Genomic DNA, 11,129 nt, shown 5'->3' with positions numbered 1-11,129 from the left:
CACACATACGTATGTAATTAAATCTGAGGGTTTTTTTCTCTCGCTATGTTGTCTTTTTTTTTTTTCAGTTTAATTTTCAGGCCTTCAATACAAAACCTAAGAGAGTAGAGGAAAAGAGTTCCCTTCCTAAAACTGTGCACATGATGATCACATCACATGCATGCTGATACGGACAGGAAGCAGAAGGGCGTTTCCCCGGCAAAGGCCCCGCCCCCAAGTCTGGAAACCACGGCCCTAAATGGGAACAGGCTTTCCTGTTTTCACGCCCAAATGTTGCCTTCTCCAAGACCACTCTGGCTCACCACACCCCTATCATGTGTCCATATAAACCCCAAGCTCCATGAGCAGAAAAAAAGAAGAGCAGAAGAGCTGCAGGGCAGTGAGGCAGAGAAGGAGAGAGGAGAAGTTGCGTCTGAATATTGGGCTGGAGATGGACTGGAAGATTATCTCCCCCCTGGAGTCCATCTCCTTTCCAGCTCCCCATCCATCCCGCTGAGAGCCACCTCCATTGCTCAGTAAAATCACCACATTCACCATCCTCCAAGTCCGAGTGATCTCATTCTTCCTGGATGCCGGGCAAAGACCTAGGTACTAAGAAGGTAGGGTATAAAAGGCTGTCACCCTGACTCTCCACTGAGCTGGTTTAACACTTAGTCATTTGTCAACAGCAACTGCTAAGAGCATTAATTGTAACACACTCTAGATGCTACCGTGGGGCCAGAGCCCAAAAGTGCTCACCCTGGCTCCTGCACCTGCCTGTCTGCATGCTCCCTCTCCAGAAAAGGGTTTGAGCACACCACGGGCCAAGCAAATGAGCCACACCCCTGTTGCAAGTCCTGCAAAGGGGTCAAGGAACTCTCTCGTTTCAATGCCTATAGGATAAATTATATAAACTCCTTAACGTGGCAACAAGACCACTCAAAACTAGGCTCCTCTCTAGACATATGATGTGTTCTGGGCTCGTTGAAACTTGGCCCGTCAGACATGTTCAAACCTAGACATTAAAGCCCTTTCATGAATCTGTGCCTTTGTACAGACCGTTCCCTCTCGTCTGTTTTTCTCTCTCTTCTCCCTTGGTGATCACTGACTCTTCAAGACCAGCTTTAATGTTGTCCCATCCAGTATAGCTTTCTCTATTTTCTTCTACAAAAGGGTTCCCAATGCTCCCAGTCTGTGACCCTAGCACCTAGCATAGTACCTAGTACATAGGAGGTACTAAAAAAAAATGTATTTGAATAAATGGATGGATGGGTAGATGGACTAAAACCCTTGTTTCCCAAATCTCTTCATTTACAATATTCAAAAATATTTAAACGTTGGTTCTACCCTTAGTTCCAAACAAGAGGAACCTCTGTCCTAGGTTCTGAAATTCTGAGGGTTCTGCATATCACAAATACACACAATGAATGTTTTAAAAAATACACAGGGGCCGGGTGCAGTGGCTCACACCTGTAATCCCAGCACTTTGGGAGGCTGAGGAGGGCGGATCACAAGGTCAGGAGATCAAGACCATCCTGGCTAACACGGTGAAACCCTGTCTCTACTAAAAATACAAAAAATAGCCAGGTGTGGTGGCATGCGCCTGTAGTCCCAGCTACTCGGGAGGCTGAGGCAGGAGAATGACATGAACCCAGGAGGCGGAGCTTGCAGTGAACTGAGATCACACCACTGCACTCCAGCCTGGGTGACAGAGCGAGACCCATCTCAAAAAAGAAAAACATACACAGGTGAACCAGGCACAGTGGCTCACACCTGTAATCCCAGCACTTTGGGATGCCGAGGTGGGCGAATCACAAGGTCAGGAGTTCAAGACTGACCTGGCCAATATGGTGAAACCCCATTTCTACTAAAAATACAAAAAATAGCCAGGTGTGGTGGCGCGCGCCTGTAGTCCCAGCTACTAGGGAGGCTGACGCAGAAGAATCGCTTGAACTTGGGAGGCAGAGGTTGCAGTGAGCTGAGATCATGCCACTGCACTCCAGCCTGAGTGACAGAGCAAGAATCCTTCTCAAAAAATACACAGGTGACTCTGTCCCATGGGATCTGACAGGTAATGCTGGCATAGTGCCACCTGCCACCTTAAACATTTACTCAGGTGACTAACATAGCTGAGGTCCCAGGGAAACACTTCTCTACATCTCTTGCTCTATTCCTTGAAACAAAAAGTAACTGAGCCTGAATGCCACAAAGGTTTGTGAGTTGTACCTGCACGTGTCAAAAACAAACACTGCTTCAGAATCAGGGAGGACCTGAGCAGTAGAAGTGCTTAGGTAAGATAAATCACTAATTAATTACCTTATCAACTCCATCTTCTGAGATCAGGCAAACAAAATAGACTCTCACATAATGAAGCATTTTTTCTCTGTGGTGCTGGGAGTCTATTTTCTTCTGTCTCTTCATATTCTAATTTGTGGCGCAGAAGTCCTGAAGAATTAGTGCATAATTTGCAACAGTTGCATCTAATATCTGAAGAATATTTTTCAACAGTTAAATAATTCTATTACTCTTAAATTTGCATGTATGTGGATCTAGCTATGACATGCATGAAGCCTGGTACCAACTCCTACATGCACAACTAGATGGCCATTGAACACTGGAATTGGAAATAATCCTGTCATCGTAAACTATTCAATAAGATAGAGCTAAATTTTCAAAACTCAATTAAAAATTTTATTTCTTAAAAATGTTTCATTTTTTATATTTGTTGATGCTGTTTTTTCTTTAATTTTAAAATTTAACATCTCTTAAAAGTAATATTTAAAAATATAAAAATAACATTTCTTGTGACATTTGCTTTTTATTTTATTTTATTTTTTCACATTTGCTTTTTAATACAAATATATTTAAATTGTTTTTTCTTCAAAGACAATTACATTCTATTTTTGGTGTTTAAATGACCGAGAATAAATATAAGGCAAGATCATGACAGGAATAAAAATAGTAGAACTCAAAAAGAAAAAAACTAAAAAGAAAAAAAACCTATAATACATTCAAAGAAATGGCTTGCTTAAATTTTGTAAAACTGATATAATAAAAGTGAGAAGTCTTATACAAAAGCATGAGACACATAAAATTTGCTAGTAAGACATTACAACTGCTACATTTAATAAAGTTTTAATTATGAATCAAAGCAAGATAAATGAGCAAGAAAATGATTCTCATCAAATTCACAACTTCAAGAGGTCGATGAAATCCCTGGAACCTCACATTCTTCAGTACATGAAGATTTAATTAGTGCTCAGAGCAATGAGAATGAAAAAGAGGATTGTTCATAACCAATTCACAACTCAGGAGTGCAACTCCGGCCTGCCCTTTAGAAGGGGAAAAAGAACTTCTAGAGACAGGTTTTCATATTTCAAAGTGAAACTTGAACTTTTTGATTATATGGGTTGCGTGATTCACACCAAATTTCCAGATGAGTTTTGGCCAAATAAGTTATTTTTGACCAGAAACATTTGGATTTTTAATTAAAATAACACAAAATGTCATTCACACACGTAAAAAAAATACACATGCAAATACTAGAAATTTAAAAATAGGCCAAACCCCCAATAATATTCAACAATGATAAGTGCACAGCAGTTTAGAACATTGTTGTGATGTTCTGAAAAAGAATTAGGGGTCCAATATGTAACCAAGAGTAATGATGCTTTTCACAGTATTAACAAGCACCATATTCACAGAAGCAATAAAAGAATTCTAGGCTTAATAGAAATAACTCCAATTTTTATGCTAGAATGGCCAAAAATGTAACATGAATAAAAGTAATAAAACAACCACTATCTAGGATGAATAATTCAAAATGAGATTACTAATTTAGTAGGTAATAGAGTGAGAGAATAAATCATACATAAGACACAAAAGTAAGTAAATATTACTCAATGCAATTAGATGGTAACAGGGACAAAGATCATGTTGAACAACTAACATTTATGATATGTATTGTTGAAGAATAAAACAAGAACATATTACATTGTCTCCACACCTAGAAGTACAGGTTTTGATTTAAATGAGGAACTGGAAAGATAACTTGCAATTTTAGGAATTAAGTTAAAAGATTGTGAAGCTAAGTCTATGAAAATGGCAGGAACATACTTGGTAAAGGAAAAGGTGTATAGGCCAGAATTTTGGCAGAAAATTCAGCAGCATCCACTGTAGAGCCCATAGTATAAATCTGTTGCTAGGACACGTGGTCTCAATTTGACCTGTGGTGATGCAACTTTCCGAACAATTAAGCATGTCTGAAGGGTAGTTTCTGGACCCACCCAAAGAGGGAACATCTTCATGAAATATATATCCAATCTGACCTTACAAGCTCTCTCAGCATATGATGGGAATGCCAACTAAATGCTGTTCAAGGAATTAGATTTCATTTAAACAAGACAGGAGAAGAGTTAGGCAAAGTAACAGAAGATCTACAAAAAAAGTGCATGAATAGAAAATTAAATTTACTTCGAATTTGCACTATCCATAATCTTTTGGTATACGTTGTTGCTTGCTCTCAATTATATTATCAGAAGCTTTCAAAAGAAAAAATAATTTAAGTGTGGCTACCTCATTTTTTAAATATCAAAATGAATTTTCTGAAATTTTAAAGAAAGAGCTTTGTAAATCAAAAGAAAATACATGTAAAATGTGTGACATTCCAATAAAATGTAAAGAAATTAGAACAAGGAAACAAAAATAATTGAGTCACTGTGAAGAAGAACTACATAAAAATAATTCCCAAATGAATTTTCCTTAGATAATTTTGGGGGTACTGTGGACCAGGGAAGAGTCTTAGTTGAGTAGGGATATGAAAAAATTGAGCAATTTACTGACATTTTCAGCTTTCTTCATAATATCCCAGCATTGAAAAATTTGAAAGAAGAAATTGAGAAATATTAAATCAATGTAGACACTGCTTTAAGAGACGGCTAAAATTGCTAAACACATGATTATTGTATACACGACAAAATTATAATAATTTATAACATTTTCTGCAATAATTTATCATATGTGATTCTATTATAATATGTGAACGTGATATGTAAAATTCATGGTCTATTTTGGCATCTAAGTATTACTGGAAGAAGTTTATTGATGACTCCAGCAGCTACTGCTTCAATTTGAAGTTAATAAAAAACTAAGAACTATGATAACTCAAGAAATGTTGTCTAATTTGGCATTATTCCATGTGACATGTAAATTATATGGAAATCTTTATTATAACAAGATAATTAGTGATTTTACTGAAATAAAAATGAGAAATATAAATTTTATGGAATAAGTATATAATTTATGAGTTATGCATCTCAGTTTTATTACCAATCCATCACCGAGCCATCAGTAAAATGCTTAAACATACACAATAATAATTGAATTTAGTTATCTTTGAAATTCTGCCAACTTTCTGTCATGTCCAAACTACAAACATATTTTTACCATATTTAACACATTTGTTTTTAGCATACACTCATGTGCTGGGCCCCACCAATGTCAGGAGTTGGCCTTCTTGTACCCATCGACAGACATTTCAAGCCAGGCTCATCCACCGTCGCTCCTGGAACTTTTGCAACACTTTCATTTCTCTTCACCCTTTGGTTTTAACTCAGCAGCTGGGAGGAAGTGGGGGTTAGGGGGGCACCAAGCATTGTACTTCCCTGCAGACCCCCAGGGGCTGGGGCTGCTGAGGGGCTGCTCGGCACCTGCCCCGACTCCTCTGCTGCCCTCCTGCCTGCTGATGGCTCCTGCCAGAAGCCCCGTGTAGCAGGATGTTGTTGGGAGTATGGTCACCACCACCACCTACCTCCCATGTGGACCGCTTGTGTCACCCAAGAGGGCCTCCCTCTCTCCCCAGCCTCGGTTCAGTAATCCCAGGGACCCCATGCGTACCTCCAGAAGTGCAGCTGTGTGCTCCAAGCCCGGTGACTGACAGCTCCCCTGAATGCCATGGCTGCCGTGAGGGAGGAGTGGCTCCCCCAAGCTTCCCCAAGGTGGGCCCTGCAGCCAGCGTTCAGCCTTGGTGTCTTGCCCTGGCTCCCCACATCTACGGGTTTGGGACCTTCTCTTCTTATTGATTTTCTGTCACTGCTGTAACAGATTCCCACAGACTTAGTGGCTTAAAACAACACAAATGTATCATCTCACAGTTCCAGAGGGTGGATGTCCAAACCGGGTCTCCCTGAGCGAGGGTCATGGTGTTGGCAGGACTGCTTCTTTCTGGGGCCTCGAGGGTGCATCTGTGCTCTTGGCTTTTCAGGCTTCTAGAAACTGCTTCATTCCTTGGCAGTGGCCCCTCCCTGGATCTTCAAAACCAGCACTGGCAGGTTGAGTCATTCCCATGTCACCTGACGGTGGCTCTTTCCTGCCTCCCTCTTCTACTCACGGGGACCCCTCTGATGACTTTGAGAGCACCTGGATGATCCAGGAAACTCTCCCCATAGAACTCTGAGGGAACGGTTGGCAACCGTAATGCCATCTGCAACCTTCATTGTCCTGTGTCATAGCATATTCACAGGCTCTAGGGACTAGGTTGTGACATCTTCAAGGGGCCATTATTCCACCTCCCACACCTTCCCAACCCTGGCTGTGCTGGCCCTGACTGAGAGGAAGGGGCTTCCACTTCTGTCACCTGGCAAAGGAACCTCCACAGCCCAAGAATATTAACACTTACCGGGTGCCGGGCATGGGCCTTACGTGTTTTATGTAATTCAATCCTCCCAACAAACGTATGAGGTAAGTAAAATAATTCCTACCACTGTACAGGTGAGGAAACGGAGACATGGAAGGACTTGGTAGCGAGACTAAGGCCCCATAGCTAGGAATGGACGACGCTGAGATTTAAGGCAAAACATGGATTCCTACAGATTGATTCAGGTGGCCGTTCATCGGGGAACGGATGTTTGTTTCCCACCTCCTAGTGCCAGGCGTAGTGCCCAGCTGGGGACGCAGAACAGGGAACAGCACCGATATGACCTCTGCTTCTCTGTAGGGAGGATTTCTCCCACACCAAGAACTCGGCTCTAGAATTGGATAGGGGCGAAGGTGATGGTGGGCCGAAAGGGAGGAGCGGGCACAGGCAAGCTTCTCCCACCCTGCAGTCTCCCTTCCTCCATTTCGTCCTGTGTATAGCAGCCAGGGTTGTTCTTAAACCCAGACCTGACAATTCTCTGCTGAAAAACCTTTCATGTCGCTCCACTGCTCTCACCAGAAAGACCACACTCAGGCCAAGCACAGTGGCTCCCCCCTGAAATCCCAGCACTTTGGGAGGTGGAGGCAAGAGGATTGCTTGAGCTCAGAAGTTCAAGACCACCCTGAGCAACACAATGAGATCTCATCTCAAAACATTTTTAAAAAATTAGCCAGGCATGGTGATGCATGCTAGTAGTCCTAACTATGTGAGAGGATTGGTTAAGCCCAGAAGTTCAAGGCTGCAGTGAGCTCTGATGGCGCCACCGCACTCCAGCCTGGGCAACTGAGTGAGATCTTGTGTAAAAAAAACAAAAACAAAACAAAACAAAACAAAAAAGCCCTCTTAAACCTAGCTTACAAATCTTTAAACACGAGGCCTGCCCACCTCCCCAACCCGTTCTCTCATCTTTCGAGACTCCTCTGCCCACACTCTATGCCCCAGCCATCCTGAAGCCCCTTTCTTCCACGTCTGGCCTCTAGGCCTTTGAACATGCTGTTTCCTCAACCAAGGCTGCCTTTCGTGCTTCCCCCACCTCTCACTGCCTTTGCCATCTCCTCCCTTACCTCCTACTCCCCATCAGGACTTGGCTCAGAGCCATTCCCACCTAACTCCTTCAATGGGCGGCAACCCGCTAGAGACTCCATTTTCCTATAGCACACTTGCCACTTCCTCGTCTTTGTTCGTGACCGGACTGCAAGTTCCTTGAGGTCAGGGGCTACCCATCTAATTTGGTGTTGTACTGCCAGTGCCTGACATGGTGCCTGGCTTGTGATGCTCAGAATATTTTTGTGGGTGGCTAGATGGATAAATGGATGGGTGCATGAATGGACAGACTGGTACCTCAATTTTCCTGCCTCAACCTCTTAATCCACTGCTACATCAGAGCCAGCCCTGCACCCCAGCCTTCAACGTGAGCAGCTCCTCCTCTCTGTAGCTCCAGCCCCAGCCTGGACCTATCTTTCAGAGCCACAATACTAAGAGACAGTCCCTGAGTCTTGGATGACCACGTGAGTACCTCCACGTGGTAACTGTGGAGGAGCCATGGCACACCCATCTTTCATGGAGCCGGGGCCTGCCCACCTCCTCCCTGGGCCAGCCACACCGTGCCCCCAGTTCTTGAGTCCCTCTGGGTCCTTCCTGCTCCCCTGACTCCTGGATCACTCTGCCTGAAGGACAGTCAGGACAACGCAAAGTTCAGACACGCTCTCGCTGCATGGGATGGGCCCTGCATGTGTAAAGAGCTGTGTGTTTTTCTGTAGAGGACTCACAGTGTCTACACTGGACAGTTTCTGTTTGCACGACATTGAGTAAACTTCACATCCATCGGGGCAGTTACCCTTTGGGATTACTGATGAGGGTACTCCTTTTGAGATGCTCTCAAACAACTCCAAAAGATGCTCTGTCAGGGGCAGAGTGGTCCTATCTGACTTTTAGGGTTTATACATTTACTCTGAGAGTGAAACAACAAGACAAACATCATCTCACTGGCTTAAGAGGGCAAACAAAAAAGACCGTTAGACAGATCATTCTTCCTGCCAGGGAGACAGCCCTATTAATACTTGTGACCACACAGGCAAGCAGAATAAGAGGATTTCTCCATAGCTGGAAATTTATTTTTCCAAGAATACTGAATAAATCCTGGCGGTGACTAACCAGCTAGGCTAAGACAAAAGGTCCTTTTCTTCCCAACTAATACACATTCTATTAGTCAGGACTCTGGGGAATGGGTGACAGAAACTTGCTACCAAAGAGCTCACACTGCGAGGAGGGGTGCATTAGTTCTCAGGCCTGGATGAGGAATGGACTGGGTCCTCACCGGCTCATAGAACTCTTGTCTCTTGTCTGGTTCTCCCTGTGGGTCCGTTGCTGTCATTCCTTCCTGTGAGGAAGAGGGAGGATGTATAACCATGAGTAGTTGTGTGCTTAAATCCTCATAGTTCAGCAATCAGAGAGGAAAGGGGGCCTTATTCTCCCTGCCCAAGCTTTAAAAACACCCCAGAGAAGGATATAGTGAGACTTAGCCTGAGCCCTAGGCCCATCCATGAACTGGGGCAAGGGAATGGGATGTTATTACTGGCTCAGTTGGGTCTATCTCTCCAACTGGAAGGATGGGGTACAACGAGGGGCAGCCCTCAGCAGACGCACAGGGTTGAAACCAGGCAGGAGGTTTTCCAGGAGGTCTCAGGTGCTCTTCTGCATGGACAAAACAGTAAATATCAGGCTGGGTGCAGTGGCTCAAGCCTGTAATTCCAGCACTTTGGGCGGTGGAGGCAGGAGGATTGCTTGAGCCCAGGAGTTGGAGACCAGCCTGGGAAACATGGCGAAACCCTCTCTCTACTAAAAATACAAAAAATTAGCCAGGCATGGTGGCGCACGCTTGGAATCCCAGCTGCTCAGAAGGCTTGAGGTGGGAGCATCACTTTAGCCTGGGAGGCAGAGGTTGCATTGAGCTGAGATTGCACCAGTGCACTCCAGCCTGGGGTACAGAGTGAGACTCTGTCTCAAAAAAAGAACACACACAAAAAAATTGAATATAAGTATTCATTATTTTAAATCATAAAAAATAATTTAAAATGTGGAGTGAAAACATCACCCATAATCCTGTCATCTCCAAACAACTGTAATTAACACGATAGAGTATTTCCTCCAAGTCTTTTTTCTCCAGGCACATGTAAGTGTTTAATATAGTCCTGCCATATTGTATAGACAATTTTGCATCCTGCTCTTTTTACTTAAAATTATAACAGAAGGATTTTCTCATGTTATTTCCTTTGACTCTGTTCCCTGCACAATTCACTTCCTTTCCTACTCAGCTCTTTGGCAGAAAAAGTTTGTAGATTGCACAAATAACTGGAAGGAGTACTGACTTTTTTTGGTTTCCAGGGGAATGTGAGCAAAGAGAGGAGAAAGAAAGATTAAAAAGGGCAGGTCTTGGTGACCCTCACAGGGCTGCTGAAATAAACAAATGTCATATTCTATGAGAGCATGCCTTGAAATGGCTATATTTATCAGCATTATAGTCATTAATCATTAAATCTATTTTTCCCCATTTTTTAAATAACTGAGTCCACTGGACAGCCTTGAATGCTAGTGGGGAGGGGTGGTCTCCTGCCACAGCCCACTGCAGGGAAAGAGTAATTTCCCAGAGAACCTATGGATTTACTGTGGGTCGTGGGCGATAACAGGTTTTCTAAAAGCACTTTCTGCTACAGGTGAGGAGAGGATGCTGTTCTGAGAGCTGCTGATAATACGTGGATCCAAACCCACAGGCTTGAGCTGCTTAATTGAAATTCACATCAAAATGGAATTCTGGTTTAGCTCAACTTGACTACTATCGATGATGAGAATAAATCCCTGGGTCACACAAGGATAGTGATTGAGTAGAGCTTGTTTGCTGGCACAGGAATGACATTTCCACTGGAATTAAATTGTCGTCAGTTAACAGAACTGAATTTTCTGTCATTCTTTGACTTGAATTTTCTTTTTTCCCAAGATAACGTGGACAGGACCCAGGTATTTTCAATGACTCAGAAAAGAGTTCATTTGACTATGGGCTTACCCAGCTTTAAGCGGGCTCTGCTGTCCCTGAAGAACAGAGCCAAGGGAAGGTGGGGAACCTTGTCATCCCTCCTCCTCTCATTTTCCATCCTGTCTGTCCAGTACATAAACATTCTGTGGCTCTACCTCTAGAATCTCATCTGCTACACCCATGGCCAGATCACCCCATCTCATGCCTAGACTACTGTGGTCCCTTCAGCCATTATCCCCACAGGAGTGAGAGCAACCTTTCAAAAACCAAACCCTCCTGTGCCAATCCCCTGCTCACAGCCCTCAGTGGCTTCTTGTTGCCCTGACACCAAAACCCTCATTTGCAGCCCTGCTGATGGACTCCCTTTCTGACCCACCTCTACCTTTCCCCACATGCTGTGCCCTGGCCGCCCATGCCTCCTTCCTA

The 11,129-nt window shown here is 43.6% G+C and overlaps 1 protein-coding gene and 2 long non-coding RNA genes across 4 annotated transcripts in view; 1 reads left to right on the top strand and 2 right to left on the bottom strand.

Moving 5' to 3' along the window:
• Positions 1–451: 451 nt before the first annotated feature.
• LOC131382998 (uncharacterized) lies at positions 452–6,234 on the bottom strand. The gene is made up of 3 exons (XR_009212648.1): positions 5,875–6,234; positions 2,296–2,466; positions 452–591 (listed from the first exon to the last, which is right to left on the bottom strand). It is a non-coding gene; the product is annotated as an uncharacterized LOC131382998 (long non-coding RNA).
• Positions 6,235–6,562: 328 nt separating this feature from the next.
• LOC131383013 (uncharacterized) lies at positions 6,563–10,533 on the top strand. Of its 2 annotated transcripts, none has more exons than XR_009212678.1 (3): positions 6,563–6,717; positions 8,058–8,181; positions 10,387–10,533. It is a non-coding gene; the product is annotated as an uncharacterized LOC131383013 (long non-coding RNA). The 2 variants fall into 2 exon arrangements; XR_009212679.1 differs by having other exon boundaries at positions 7,975–8,181.
• Positions 8,701–11,129, bottom strand: part of TEX36 (testis expressed 36) — a 101,445-nt gene continuing 99,016 nt past the window's right edge. The window contains exon 4 of the mRNA XM_032175490.1: positions 8,701–9,053. Within this exon, the coding sequence (XP_032031381.1) occupies positions 8,928–9,053 (126 nt within the window). The 3' untranslated portion in view covers positions 8,701–8,927. The remainder of the gene's footprint in view (positions 9,054–11,129) is intronic.

The sequence above is a fragment of the Hylobates moloch genome, unplaced genomic scaffold (assembly GCF_009828535.3).
Source record: "Hylobates moloch isolate HMO894 unplaced genomic scaffold, HMol_V3 SCAFFOLD_3, whole genome shotgun sequence".
NCBI lineage: Eukaryota > Metazoa > Chordata > Mammalia > Primates > Hylobatidae > Hylobates > Hylobates moloch.
Note: the sequence above shows the minus strand (reverse complement) of the source record. Positions and strands in the feature narration are given on the sequence as shown.